The sequence below is a fragment of the Schistocerca nitens genome, chromosome 1 (assembly GCF_023898315.1).
Source record: "Schistocerca nitens isolate TAMUIC-IGC-003100 chromosome 1, iqSchNite1.1, whole genome shotgun sequence".
Lineage (NCBI taxonomy): Eukaryota > Metazoa > Arthropoda > Insecta > Orthoptera > Acrididae > Schistocerca > Schistocerca nitens.
The window spans coordinates 979,579,465-979,595,501 of NC_064614.1; the positions used below are offsets into that span (position 1 = coordinate 979,579,465).

Below are 16,037 nucleotides of genomic sequence, written 5' to 3' on the forward strand. Positions count from 1 at the left end.
TCATTATTTTAACAGCTTCAGGGGGCCTTTCTGTAGCTGAGCAGGTAGCTCAGTTGGATCAGAACTTTGAATATAGTCCATTCCTAAATTGGAAACATGAATGATAAAAAAGTCTTTCAAAGAAAACATCAAATTTGTTTTAAGCAGCTGCAGAATTAATCTTAGATTAAATATTTGTATATTTATTGTAAATTAACTCCAAATCTGAATGGTTATGTCACTATCTTCACTGCAGAAGAACCCAGGTTCAGTGCCCAGTGCCTTCTCATACATTTTCTGAGATAGGGACATCTGGTACAGGGTTCAGTCAATCATTGTGAGGAGGCCAAGTGTGGAACTGCTTGAATAGAAGCAGTGATGTAATGGCTGGAGGAATTGTTGTCAAATAGATCACATGTCACCTGATCATAGATCACTTCTCATACTGCTTTGTAAGCAGCAGTTTCTCAGTTAGAGCAGTCCTAATGCTTGACCTGTGACTGAGGTTTTATTTTTGCATTGGTTCTATCATTTACTTGATAAGCTAAAGTATGCAACTTGTTTCTTCTTGATGTCACATTGTGTAAATTATAAGTTTTTATCCTCTGTCATTAGACTCTTACACGAAACTGTCATTTCATTATTTAACAGCTTCAGGAGGCCTTTCAACAGCTGAGCAGATAGCCCAGCTGGATCAGAACTTTGAGTTAATGATTGGACCTGATTTAAGGCTGCCTACAGCAGAACAGAGAACACAAGGTGCTCGTGAAGTGAGGAGCTTCTACTATGGAGATGCAACTATAACTCTGCAGCAGAACAGCACAACAGTTGCTGTAAGTTAGACTTCAAATTCAAATTAAATTTGTGGAGTTAGTATTGTTTTATAAAATTATGCTTGCTAGACTGTGATGCTCACATTGTCTCACTAAAAATCAATTTTTGCATTCTGTGACATTTGGATTATGTCAGAACAACTAAACGAAAATCAACTCTTTAAAAATCGAAAGGTATTGTGTTTGATCCTATGACCTCCCACCAAAATCTCAATTGAATTTGCATGTGCCATCATGCCTGACATGAGTTCAGTGCTACAGGTCCCTTCATGTCTTGTAGAAGTTGGGAATGCATAGTTAGTATCTCCAGGTTTGAAGTAGCAGCTCTGCAGAAATTTTTACATAATGGATTTTGTGAAGTTAATCAAGACAAATTAAGAAAAGGCTGTTAACTTCAATAGTCTTCATCATTTACTTTTGCTTCTGGCTCCACTCATGTATCATACATATTAAAACTTAAACATGGGAGTGAACTTCATGTAAACCTTTCATACACATAGAAATTACAAACAGTTCTTTCCCATAACACATCTGACCAGCAACTAGCAACTCTGTTTCTCCATGCCAAACATGACATATCTTTCCAAACTCAGCACAGTTTCTACACATGGTCTAATTTGTGAATGTCACTGACAGTTATTCAGATATAGGTTAAATATGAACCAGATGTCATTAAATATAACATAATATTTCCATTTCTGTGTAATGATCAAATTCTATACAAATACAATTTAGCATTTCTGTTCCCAGTAGCCCAATTGATTTGACCAGGCAGGTTGTTTTGTTACCCTTAAAGACAACATTGCAATTTAATGTTGTCTAATTTCTGAACACAATTTTCAGGTTTTAAATACTGTTTTAGTGTTACAAAAACTAAACATAAATAATTTAGGAGTAAAGGAGACCACTCACCTAATAACAGAAGTGTTGAGTCATCAACAGTCATGCATAACAGAGAAAGAAAATTTGCTAGCTTTTGGAAGACACCAATACCTTACAAGTGGTGACAATTGGCGCAATAGTCTTCAGTGAAGAAGAAAGCAGGGGAGAACAAACTGAATTTAAATATTAAAATTAAAGAGTCAATCATAATCTGCCATGAAAAAACTCAAAAAGAGGTGAAAGAGTACACACTGTTGAGTAGCAAGTAGGAACCAGCATAGTAAACCAACTGGATGAAATTAAGCTTTTAAGAAATTGTGAAGTGAAAAAACAGAATAAATTTACATGATGAACAACAATAGAAATCACAAGAATGCTGTGGAACAATTTTCAAGATTACAGAGAATACTACACCATGCAGCCCCAGCAGTTCAAGACAATAAAAAGAAAATATTACAAAAAGAAACAATGCCATAGTTTTTCCTAGCATAGCTGCAGAAGAATTTTTGTGAGCAATCATATGCAGACAAGTAGAATATCAAATACATGACCTATACATAGAGTAACACCATTATATTGAACACGAGTGCATGAGACATCCACACAACAAGAGAAAAACAGATCACAGAGGTTATCAAACAGAGAAAGAGAGAAAGAGAGAGAGAGAGAGAGAGAGAGAGAGAGAGAGAGAGAGAGAGAGTGCTTCCACCACAAGGCACAAAGTTGCTCTCACTGGTCAGTGATGGTGTTGTTGTGGTTGATAGCCATTACAGTGACTCCCCTGCGCCCCCCCCACCTACCCCCCCCCTCTCCCCAGCATGCAAATCATGGGGGAGGAAGTGAAGGAGCTGCACTACAAATGTCAATGAGGTGACATGGCAGTTGGGCCGTATCGGGAATCATGTATGATAAGATGCTTGATCAGCCACTTTGTGGTTGGGCCAGAAGGGGGCATGGGTACACAATTTCTTGCAGGTGTGAATCTCTTCTGACCATGTGTTTTATCACTGGGATAGAAACCAGGCCTGGTTGGATGTTTCAGATAGGTGATGACATGTTGATGCACATGGCCAGTCATGCCATGGCTGGCACTTTCACAATACATGACTAGGCCATTCCTGAAGTTGTTCTGGGTGTCATATGAATGCTAAATAGGCAGAATGTCTGTGGCTGATGAGGAAACATCCAGTGTGTCTGCATGGCGCCCCAGTGGTGCAATTGAAGAGATGGGGGTGGGGTGTCAGTGGTGAGGATGTCAGCATGTGGAAGCCATGCATACCAGAGGGACTTTGATGACATAAAAGTGAAAGCATATGTTTAGTGGGTGGTGTAATTGATGGAAGTTGCTAATTTATTAGCCCGTTCAAACTGCAATGGTCATGGCCTATGTGTTGACTGTCCATGATGGACTGGAAGCTGAGAGGGGGCAGGAATGCTGGGTACTGGTCTGTTTTGGGTCATGGTTGAAATTGGTGTATGCTGAGATGCACTCATAGAGTCTAACACTTTTGTCCAGAACTATTGTGTCAGGAAGAGGCACCAAAGGCGTCGGTGACAGCTGGAGGTGAATACTGCAACTGACAGTGGTTGCACCAGGATTATGTTGAGTTCAAGTCCTCTGATGTTTCTCAAATGTGGCATTGTAGAACACTGTCAGTCTTTAGTAGGTGTTAAATGAATGTGGAACCAGATGAAAGTAGTCAGTGGAGTCAATGGAGTTGGTGATGTCATGTGAAGATCTGGATCAGATGGTGATTGAGCTGCATTCCAGTGAGCCATGCAGAAGAGACATGAGAATAGTGTGCTGCCCAACCAGAGTGGCATGCCCAAAGATACCAGTGCTGGAGGAGAAACACAGTGTAGTGTCATTTGTGTTTTGTTGCATGTCTGGGATCAGTGACAGTGCAGAGGTAGGGTGGAGTATCAAATGGACATGGGCGGACATTGTGTAGGCATGACTAGTCAGCGGCACTATGCTTACATGTGTGCTGCCACACTTGTCATCATGATGGTTGAGTGTCAAGACTGTGAGCTAGTTGCATGCCATAGTGAGGGCAGTAGATGTGTCATTACTATGTTGTGGGAGCAACACGATCTCCATATGGAATGTGTCAGCATAGTGTTAGTAAATCACCAAGAACTCATCAGATGAGGAGGCACACTGCTTCAGTATGTCAATGGATGTATGACTGTCTTCCAGCTGTTTGTCTTGAACATTTGATGTACCAGCTGGGGTGGATGCACTATGGCAAAACTTTCTGGGATACAGTGGCCCATGTGCAAGTACAGGAGCTCAGCATAATGTACAAACAAGAAGAGGTGGGACTGGCATTAAAAGTGCATCACTAGTTCTGGTTTTATGATGTCCTTATGGGTGACTGTCAGCGTGAGGCAGCAAGGTAATGATGCTTGCAGAGTTTGGGTCATGGGTCTGTGAACTGTGGTCAGTGAGCTGGAAGCTTCATGCATTTGCAATGCTGTAGTTTCATCTGTTCTTGATGAGCTGTCAAGTGCTATTGAATTGATGTCAGAGCTGATATCTGCTCGAAAATGGTTCATTGGAAGTGGGACAGGTTGGAGTGGACAAAAGTGTTGCAAGCATTATTGCGTAACTATAAACCAGATGACAACACACAAAGATCTGTCAGTGTATGGGGTGTTGTCGCAGAGCTCAAAGTAATTTGTTTAGATGGGTTGCAGGTCACTGGACTAAGACGATGTGGAGACATACACTGAATGATGCTGATAAAACTGGCTCTGCCGAGGTGTGGCAGAGTTTGCCATGTGTGGGGGTTATGCAGGGGCAACATGGTTGATGATGACCCACACAGGTGAGAGCATAGCATGCTCAGTGGTTTTCTGCTCAGAATGGGCACAGCAAAGATGGAGATGTTCTGCACAGATGCAGGCACAGGACAATTACTGGGACAGGGTTTTGATGTATGAAGGTTGTTGCTCCAGTCATAGTTGGAAGCAATCAAGTGGAGTCAGTCAGACTTGGCCTCTGCATGAAATGAAACAAACCAAGACCAATTCTGTGGCATATGGTAGCCAGCATTGTTGTCAGCAATGTGAATACCATGTTGGTGACCCCTGGAACATTCTTGATGTGAATGTTCATTCCCAACATGACTAGATTGAAATAAATTGTTCACAATCAAAGACCAGGTTTGAGGCTGCTCCAGATGAAACTGGATATTTTGCATGGTCATGAATGAAATCCAGGCAACCACCAGCAGCGAAGGTCAAGGAAACAAATTCAGGTATGGTGCAGCAGATATGCTGCCTTTGACAGATGAACATGAAGTTGTGGAGCCAGAATGTTGCAGTCCAGTATTTTTACAAATAGGAGACTACAATGAAAGTTCCACACTTTCAGGGCTAGCATCATTAGTAGAACCACAGTCCTGAAGGATTTCACTTGCACAATTGCTGTCTATAGATGATGGAAGAGTCAGTTGAGAAGCACTGCACTGTCCAGAATGGGAACCATCAGTGTGACATGTGAATTTCAGTGGCCAGTGGTTATGTGCAGGTCACATTGTTGTAACAGTATCAGTGTGAGTTTTACCTTGTATAAAGTCGTTGTGAATCACTGATGTCAGCAGTGTGGGAAATCAAGATACGTATGGGTGTAGAATATTGAATATATGATCTGTATTTAGAATAATACCACTTTATTGAAAACAATTACTCTAGACATCTGCACAAAAACAGAGCACATTGCTTTCTAAGCAGTCATATAGAGTTGTAATCTACCCCCTCCTTCTTACTTCCATCTATAGCCCACATTACACAATGTCTTTTTTGAAGATTTGAGAGGAGTGTAGATTAAAATAAAGTTTCTAATTTATTTGGCTTGTCATGTTCAGTTGGCTCCAGTTCTTCTTTTCTAGAGGTCTAATTCTAGAAGTTGAAAAATGTCACATTAGGTCCTGAACTAGATAATCTGTAGAGTGTTGTTGCAGCATTTTTTTTTTTTAATGTAAATAAATTTTCTCACATTTTAGTATGTCATACAGTATTTTGATTTTTCACATTAACAAAGCCAAAATTGCATTGTTCGCACAAAAATACAAAAATACTTCCAATCACTTCAGAGGCATGCTTATGACTCTCACACTCTGAGCAAATTACAATATGCCAAAGGGTTTACGATTCTTCTTAACAAATGAATCACTATTAGTTTTTGTTAAATTATTAATTTCGATTATTATTTCATAAATGAATCCAGAAATAAACACAGTAAACCGCACAGGGTTGTGTGATTAATAAAAGAAATTTTAAGTGTGCCAGTAATTCATAATTTCAAATGTTTCTTTAAAAAAAAGGAATTTTAACTGTACATTCAGAACTAGTACTTGTTGATTATAACATTGAAACTAAAATATTTTATAAATTAATACTTTTTCATAAATTTTACCTTGAAATATAATATACTGTGTCTATAAATTAATACCTTTTCATAAATTTTACCTTGAAATATAATATATTGTGTTTAAAACTATATAAAAGTTTTCAGAAAAGCTATTGAGATGACACTGAACTGTTCAAAATTCAGAAAATAATACTGGTATCTGCAGTTGCTACCAAGGAAAAGTAATGCTAGAGGAGGATGTCCCATTAAAACATTCCATTCACATTATATGGAAACAATGTGTTTACAATATTTTGTGACCTACCAAAACATTTGCCAAATGGTGTACAAAATGATGCCAAAAGATAGAATACAGATTGTCAAAGTTAAATTCCAAAATTACAAATTTTAGGTTGTATGATCATCGCTTCCCTATGAATATAAGTATAGGTTAGCTTATAAAAAGCTGCAAAAGATGGAGAAGGAAATACACAGCACCTGACAAATTTCTAAATACAACAAACAGAGTTCTTCTTGCTGACAGTTTGTCTATAGTCCAAATAAGTGTAAAACATGAGTGGTGAAATGGCAAAATTAACATGTGATGATAATTTCCAAAATTATGGACAAAACTCACATGAAGCTGCTCTAACATATCTAGCTTCATAGAGAAAGGTGTAACCTAGTGTAACCTTTAAGTTTCTTTCAGCACTTCTATGAATGAGGTTTAAGTGTCTGTTACTGTTACATAAAAATGAATACTAAAATATTATAGAAAAATGTTACCGTAATAACATAATGTAAATGAACATAATGCAAAAGTGAAACATTGTTCCTGCAAACATAGTAAATACCACAAATGTATGAATATTAACCCTCATAAAGTAGAATTCAGATGTATAGAAGTATCTGATACACAACATATTACAGAAAATGTAAGAAAAATGTATACTACACAAGTCATTATCTATTCCTATATGAGGTCATGGATTCAGATTTTCAAATCCGTGGAACATTCTGTCCCAAAAGAAATGATACAATGTCAGAACTACAACATTACAATACTAAATTATAGAAATAAATGCAGAGGTAATGTAAAGTACTAGAATTACAAATTGCAAGTTTACACCAAAAATGAAAAAATATTAGGGCGTATGCTTGCAATGTGGAAACTGACCAATGAATCCAAACCACAACAGGTACACACCAGCAGAAATGTTTCAACATAACAAAAATAATAAAGTTCATAATCATATATCAATATATTCAATCATATGTAAAGAATAATTAGAGGAAGCATCTAGCCTCAATCAATAGTTGCACACACTTCTTGAGTACATACACAGAAAGTCGCATTTTTGTAGATCACTTCTGCTACCCTTCTTGTAGATTAGTGGCACCTTTTCTTTCTTCCAATAACTGGGCACCATTTTGTGTTCAAGGGATCTACACTATATCATTGTTAAGAGATCGGCAAACTCAGGCAAAGTTCTGTATAGAGTCAGATAGGGATATCAGTCCCTGGGCTTGTTAATATATTTTAGTGATTTCAGTTGTTTCTCAATGCCACTGATATTAATTGTCCATATCATTCTATCACCTATAGTGGACTGACGTGTAGTGCACAGAAACACATAACAGAAAACAGTATTGAAATTAGCTTTCAAGCTCTTTCTCTTTTTATAGTAAAAGTACACATACCTGTACACAGAACCACACAGACAACCAAACATACTCTCTTTCAGTAGTGGTGAGACTGTTTATAGAATATTGATTATTTAAAGCAGTTGTCTGGATAGATGGAGGTGGTGGGGGGAAGGGGGGGGGGGTTAGGGAAGGGTGCATAAGACAAGAAGGGGTAGTGAGGTAGTATGAGGCAGTCTTTTGACAGATGACTCAGTGGCTGCACAAGACAAAAGCAGTTCAGAGGGTAGAGCATATAATAAATAGAGAGAGGGTGGGGGGGAGAGTGGTTAAGGAAACAACCTTCTCACTAGTTTACATATTTGTTCATCCAGGGATTTCCATTATTGTTATCTACATCTCACATATTCATAATGGTGTTAGAATTAAATTGAGGCAGTACTCATTTATTTTCTTTTGTAAAGGCAAATTGAAAAGAAGTTCGCATATCTGCATATTACTTGTTACACTTGAATTTACTTCCTGTGCCAGCCATGAGAGTCTGGACAACAGCTTTGGTGCCACTGAGAGATGAACAGAATGTCTTTTTGTTTAGGGAGAGGTCTTCTGATAAGATTCAATTAAGGTAGTCATTGAAGACATTGTGCATTGTCCTTTCAATGGCCAAATATACAGGGTTATTACAAATGATTGAAGCGATTTCACAGCTCTACAATAACTTTATTATTTGAGATATTTTCACAATGCTTTGCACACACATTCAAAAACTCAAAAAGTTTTTTTAGGCATTCACAGATGTTTGATATGTGCCCCTTTAGTGATTCAGGAGACATCAAGCCGATAATCAAGTTCCTCCCACACTCGGCGCAGCATGTCCCCATCAATGATGCGAGCTCACAGTTCCGGCACGTTTCTTGGTAGAGGAGGTTTAAACACTGAATCTTTCACATAACCCCACAGAAAGAAATCGCATGGGGTTAAGTCGGGAGAGCGTGGAGGCCATGACGTGAATTGTTGATCATGATCTCCACCACGACCGATCCATCGGTTTCTCAATCTCCTGTTTAAGAAATGCTTCTGCTTTAGCCTTTTCCGTAAGATTTTCCAAACCGTCGGCTGTGGTACGTTTAGCTCCCTGCTTGCTTTATTCGTCGACTTCCGCGGGCTACGCATGAAACTTGCCCGCACGCGTTCAACCGTTTCTTCGCTCACTACAGGCCGACCCGTTGATTTCCCCTTACAGAGGCATCCAGAAGCTTTAAACTGCATGTACCATCGCCGAATTGAGTTAGCAGTTGGTGGATCTTTGTTGAACTTCGTCCTGAAGTGTCGTTGCACTGTTATGACTGACTGATGTGAGTGCATTTCAAGCACGACATACGCTTTCTCGGCTCCTGTCGCCATTTTGTCTCACTGCGCTCTCGAGCGCTCTGGCGGCAGAAACCTGAAGTGCGGCTTCAGCCGAACAAAACTTTATGAGTTTTTCTACGTATCTCTAGTGTGTCGTGACCATATGTCAATGAATGGAGCTACAGTGAATTTATGAAATCGCTTCAATCATTTGTAATAGCCCTGTATTTCCTTTAGCATCTCTCCCTATCTGTGCTATATTTTGTTGTACACCTACTGTGCAATAGTGTCTCTATTTTTTCAAAAGTTTCTTTATGGATATTGCATACTGTGGAGGATTACTTTCAACATGCACTGTACAAGGTACACATCTATACAATGCTTGGTCACTTATTATTATAATTTTGGGCACAGTTCTTCTACATGCTCCTGCTAAGTGTTAATGTTTCAAGTTCTTCCTGGAGGTAAGACATGATGGCCTCTTTATGTAGTTTTGCTGAACATGTACATTTTTCTACCTGTTTTAGCTGCCTTTAATGTGTTAACCATTATTACCAAACTGACTCATAATCATTGATACAAGTTACAATGTGGATGTCCTCAGAGAGGAAGATCCAAATCAGTTGTTGGAGGATTAAATTCTTCTGCAGTGATGGCAGTATGATTGGGGAATGTATGTACTTTTGAGCTGACAGTTTTTCATAAAATTTCAGTTATATCTGGGGGTTAGACTGTTGGTCAACAAAAGGAACTAATTATAAATTCATGCACACCCTTGAAACTTGAATATGGTTCATGCAGTCCCACAGGCAACATCAGTGTCTACCTTGGTGGATTTCAATGAATATCCCATTTCCGATCCTATTGATAAATCACTTATGTTCACCAAAAAAATCTCACTGCTGTAAATCACAGGTATTTTTTATTTTTTTATTTTGTATTATTTACTGTGAGCTCCACTGATTAGTAGGAGTTCTTGTAGGGCTTCTAATACTATTTTTGTGAATTTCAGAGTATCAGGTTCCATTCTCTTTCCAAACATTAAACCCAACAGTTCCATCACAGAAGGTGGTATTTGTTTAAATAATTCTTAAGCCTTTTCCGATTATTTCTGAAACAAAACACATTTGCAGTAGTGGCCTGTTACTATCTACAATTTTGTACCACATTTTTTTATTGAATGGAAGCAAATGCTTTGTTTTAAGTATTTCTGGAAGCTTATGTAGTCATTTAGCAGACTCACCAGTAGTTAATCTACAACTGTGTGTTAGTTCCGCGAATTTAAGCAAAAATTGTGAAATGAAATGTGTGATTTGTGAAAAACTTTCCATGTATTGTGATGACAAGTGTATCGTGTGTTATGTAATCGCTAATGTTGCGGAAAAAAGAAGCATAAATGCAGTAAACGCAGTTAATGAAGCCATGTGCTCAGCATCCACTTCGTTACAAGATTGAACATGTGCAACTAAGGAATACTTGTGTTTAAAGGTGTTTCGTGCATTAAATGCAGGACTGTTTATCATTACAGCTGTACGAATGTTAGTGAAAAGCAAAAAATCTGGCTATGTCGAAGATGCTGTAAACAAGGAAAAGGTCAAATGTTTAACAGTAAGGACGAAGTTATCTCGATGATATTCGACGAGTTTCAACTTCTCAAACATCAATATGATGCATTACTGGAAAAATACGTACAAAGTGAACCTGGAATATGCAACACTCGCAAGGTTCTTTCTAATTCAAAACAAAATGCAGTAACTAATAGTCCCACAGTGCACAATTTGAAACCAGCAACCGTTAGCGTCAATATTCCACCAAAAAACAATACTGCTGCAAAAAAAGGCACAACAGAACGGAGTGGAACGTTCTTCAACTGCACAAAAACAGTTACTGGTAGTCAGATGATTCAGATCAAACATAAAAACAATATACTGCTGTTATCTGATAGTCATGGGCATGGGTGTGCATCACTCTTAAATGCATTTCAATTACAACACATCAGCAGTAGTAAAACCAAATGCATGCTTTGAAAATGTTGTCAGGGAAGCAGTCAGACTCTCCGGGGACTTCACTTTGGACGACTTAGCGGTAGTTATTGCAGGTTTTAATGACAGTAACGGAAGCACAGCAGTTTTTAAAATGAGTGTACGAAGATTAATTTCAAGAATGCGTCATACTAGGCTGCTACTGTGTATGATCCCATACAGATATGATAAGCCAGAAAACAACTATATGGTGTACAATCTTAACTGTATTATAATGGACATGTTCCACATCCACGAGGATCTCCTCAGCATGGATCTATGGAATGAAAACTAATCTAATCTAATTTAATCTGGACCTGGCATCTCCATGTAAAAATGTCACTGTAATCGACTTGAACCAACTATTACTTAGAGAAGACTACACGAAACATGGGATGCATCTCAACGCAAAAGGAAAACAGAAAGTATGCAAAACTATCGCTACTTCTGCTAGGTGCACATGGAGGGCAACATTGACAAAGGTAGCTACCTCCTCAGTAAACTGCAGGCATATGATGACACCAGTTTTGGGACAGGGTGTTCATATGATAAACAGAAGTGACACTGTTATCCAGTCCACTTCTCAGCAGAGAAGAAAGTCACCAGAAACTGTCAGCGCACCAACTACACATATAAACAGAAGTGAAACCATTATCCGATCCACTTCCCAGCAAAGAAGAAAGTCTCCAGGAACTGTCAGCACATCATCTACACATATAAATGCCATGTTGTCATCTCCAGGTCACGTGGGTCAGTTAAAAGGAAGTTTTCAGTCAGTGAATAATAACATTCAAAGAGCAGATAATTTAAATGTAAGTGTTCAGCCAGTGAGTGTAAGCAATCAAGCTGTAAAAGTGAGAAAAGCAAGTACGCAAGACAGGAGTGAAAACAAACAAGCTACTGTACGTGCATCTTCTAGAGTGAGAAAAGTTCCACAGAGGAGCAGTGATTTTGTATGGATGGCACCAGGAAAATCATCTCCTCATCATCTGGATCCAACATGATCAAGAAACTAGTCAGAGATGTAAGTACACAATCAACAAGTGACAGAAGAATGTACAAACAAAGTGAACAAACTGATATACTGCTACAGAGGAATCCAGACCTACCCCTTTGTGAGGATGACTCATTATTATTTGTACATATAAATATCAGGTCATTAAGAAACAAAACTGATGACCTGAGTTTTTTGTTAGGAGTGAACAAGAATATTATATTATGTATCAAGGAACACTGGATAAGTGAAGACCAACTGCAGTTATACATACCCCCAGGCCCTTCATCCTTAAAAATGGCAGTCGTTACTCCACTGCACAAGAAAGGTGACAAGTCTTGTCCTAATAATTACCGTCCAATCTCCCTTGTACCCATCATATCAAAAGTAGTGGAATATTGCATACAGCTCCAAATCAGTCAACATCTGTCTGTGAATAATATTCTTAGTGACTCTCAGTATGGCTTCAGGTCCAGCTTGTCAACAGCAAAAGCAGTTGAAGATGTTGTTTCATATATATTGTCATCATTCGAATCAGGATTATCAGTTAATGCCACTCTTGTGGACCTCAGCAAGGCATTTGACTCTGTCAGTCACAGGATACTACTAGAAAAACTGCACTGCTATGGTATTAGAGGCTCAAAACTATCTCTGATCAGATCTGAGCGACAGAAAACAAATTGTGCATTTAACAATATGAGGTCAAATGTCTTGGATATCATGCAGGGTGTACCCCAATGCTCTGTTTGGACCTTTACTTTTTATAATATATGTAAATGACTTTCCCAGCACCATGTTATGTAAATCCACACTCTATGCAAATGATACAACCTTTGTTACAGCAGAGAAAGATTTTGGAAAATTAAATGAGGAAAGTGAGGCTCATCTCAGAGCAGCCATCAAGTGGTTCCAACTCAATGACTTGCATATAAATCATGATAAAACTGTAAATATTCTCTTTAGCTTGTGTGTTAAGAGTGATAAGATTGATTGTGTCTCAGCTAAACTACTTGGGATCAATCTTGACTCAAAATTGACGTGGAAGAGTCATACCAATTATAGTTGTACTAAGTTAGCACGTGTGACATATTTGTTAGGTAAACTAAGGTCATGTGTTAGTGGTAAGTTATTACCCAATGCATACTATGCCTTTTTCCACACCCATTTAACATATGCCACTTTGTTGTGGGGAAACTCACCCGGAGCAAAACAAGTTTTCATTTTGCAAAAGAAGGCAGTCAGATGCATCCATGGAGTCAGAAATAACGAGTCTTGTAGACCATATTTCAAAAATCTAAAAATACTAACAGTTGCAGCCCTCTTTATACTAAGTTGTCTGATACACACAAAAGAAAACCAACAGTCACAAACTACGACAATCTATCCATCACCATGACACATGTATAAAACAGCAAATTGACATCCCAGTTGCTAGACTAAAGAAAACTCAAGATAGTTACAGGTACATGGGAGTAAAACTATTTAACATGTTGCCAATAGAGGCACATAATGTGTCACTGAATGAGTTTAAAAGTGTCACAAAGAAATGGCTTAGAGAAAAAGCATTTTATATGATAGAAGAGTTTATAATGTGCACTAAAGATGATCTTAAGTACCGGTACTAATATAGTTTCACTTAGATTAAACTTATATGTAAATATAATGAAAATACCTTGTGCAGCATCAAGGACATATTTTTGTATCTTATTAGACAATAATGATCTACAATATATTATACCATTTCTGTTAGTTATGTATACTGTATATGTACACAAATGATGACATCAATTGTATTTTTTAATGCCTAAAGATGGATAGTAAAATAAATAAAAAATAAATAAAGAGTAAGCATTTTATTCCTAAATTTTGCATTTGCCTGCACTGCTATCCTTCTCACTGGAAATTAGCAGCAGCATTGCCTAAGGTATTAAGTTCTCTGTTGTTACAAAATTTTCTTTGGATTTAAAAACAAATATTTTTATTTTTTATTATTTTATTTTATTTATTTACATCTTTATGGTATGCTACTAAAATAACCATTTACACAACTTACCATGATCTTAGATGTGCAGAAAGACCCATGTTGTTTGATTACATGATTGCTGAACAGTCACTGGAAAGTTACATCCATTAAACATCTGGAAGTATGAATACATAGCAGTTTAAAGTGGAATAACCACATAAAACTAATAGTAGGACAGGCAGATGCTGGACTGAGATTCATTGCAACAATCCTCAGAAAGTGTAGTCCACAAACAAAGCAAGAAACTTATGAAACCCTTATATCATTTTTTTGGGGGGGGGGGGGCAGGTGAAGGGGTGGAAGAGTGAAAGTGTCATTGCAATGCTCATCCATCTCTGAAGGCAATTCGACATGGAGTGGATTACTGTTGAAATTCTGAGAACATACACTTCAAGAGGAGTTGATCAATATAATGCCACCCTGCACATATCTCACGAAAAAACTAAAAGGAAAAACAGAGATATTTAAACTCATAGATAGGCTATGCAACAGTCATTCTGCCCATGCATCATTTGTGACTGGGAGAGGAGATGGAAGGAGGGAGGGGGGAGTGACAATGGCGCATGAAATACCCTCTCCCACACGCCATATAGTGACTTCTGGAGTACAGATGTGGATGTAGATGTAAATATAAACTGTTTACTCATTCAAGCACAGAAAGATAATATGGCATATGTGTCTGCTTTATTTACACAGTGCACGAGTGCTCTCCTCTTTGGTGAAGGCATCGATGTTGTTGTGCAGAGAATGGCACAGCATTCTACTCAGCCCATTTATTACTACTATTTCTCTTATGTTGGACCTCTGACTAGCTATCCTGGTTTGGAAGGTATGTATATTTATTTAAAGGTAAAGAAATTACTACTATCATTAAAACTGATGACTTCATACTTCATTGCTAGACAATTGTGTGTGATGAGCAAATTACTACTTCTTAAAATAAGGAAAATACCTTCAGCTCTCTGAAGTGATGGACCTTTATGTCAGAATCAACTGAGAGTTGAATTCAACATTTATACTGAATTGATGTCATTCATTACAGAACAACAAGAAATGAATACAATTAAAATGTTTTCTTTGTTGTACATACAGAATTAAAATTTAAATTCAACTTTGCTTGTAAACAAAAATAACCATAAAATTTTTAACCTGCCATAAGAATTTTGTTTTTAAGCTGCTTAGTAGCTGCTGTAATAAATAGTTTAAAGTGGGAATGGGAGGGGGCAACACTATGGGAAATAATGAAGTAAGTTAACCTCTTCAGTGATACTGCAAAGTAGGTGTGTGGTTAAGAAGACATATGAATATCAAGTAAAAATAAGGGGATTTAATGTTGAAGTGGACAGAACTAGGATGGAAGAAGAAAGGTTGAGGGCGGAAAAAGAGTAAAGTGAAGGAAACTGGTGTAGAAAGTAGAATTTACAGAGAGTTGTGTGCATGTGTGTGTGTGTGTGTGTGTGTGTGTGTGTGTGTGTGACTGAACAAAAAAAAAAGTTTTGTTTTGTAACCTTAGTGAGATATAGAAGAGCATTGAGCAAATGTAGATGAAGCCATATATTAATAGCTATTCTGCAGTAAATCATTAAGAAATCCTACTTATGGTATTGCAAAAAATATAAAATTTCCCAAATTTGTTTTCAGATAGCAAAACTGTTTCAGAGAAAACAGAAAAGTATTGCTCATGAACAATATTAGAAAATCTCTCTTGTTGTTATCTCTAAAGTAAAACACATCAATAATGAACATCAAAATTAAACTCTATGAGAAAAAAGGTCATCTGAAACATTATAAAACAATTTTAAAAAACATATAAAATCAGGTAAATTTTTGAAATTCTGTTCCCAGAGAAGACCTCTGGCAAAAATTACAGCCTGTGAAAAGCATAGGCTACCACATTTTCCAATACATCCTTAAACATAGATAAATTATATTGCAACAAATATTATATACATTA

General features: G+C 37.6%; 1 protein-coding gene across 4 annotated transcripts in view; it reads left to right on the forward strand.

The window, feature by feature from the left end:
- Positions 1 to 16,037, forward strand: part of LOC126195115 (esterase FE4-like) — a 193,688-nt gene that overhangs the window by 58,569 nt on the left and 119,082 nt on the right. For all 4 annotated transcript variants that reach the window (XM_049933604.1, XM_049933621.1, XM_049933612.1 and 1 more), the window contains exons 8-9: positions 631 to 812; positions 14,780 to 14,912. In XM_049933604.1, coding sequence (XP_049789561.1) covers positions 631 to 812; positions 14,780 to 14,912 — 315 coding nt within the window. The remainder of the gene's footprint in view (positions 1 to 630; positions 813 to 14,779; positions 14,913 to 16,037) is intronic.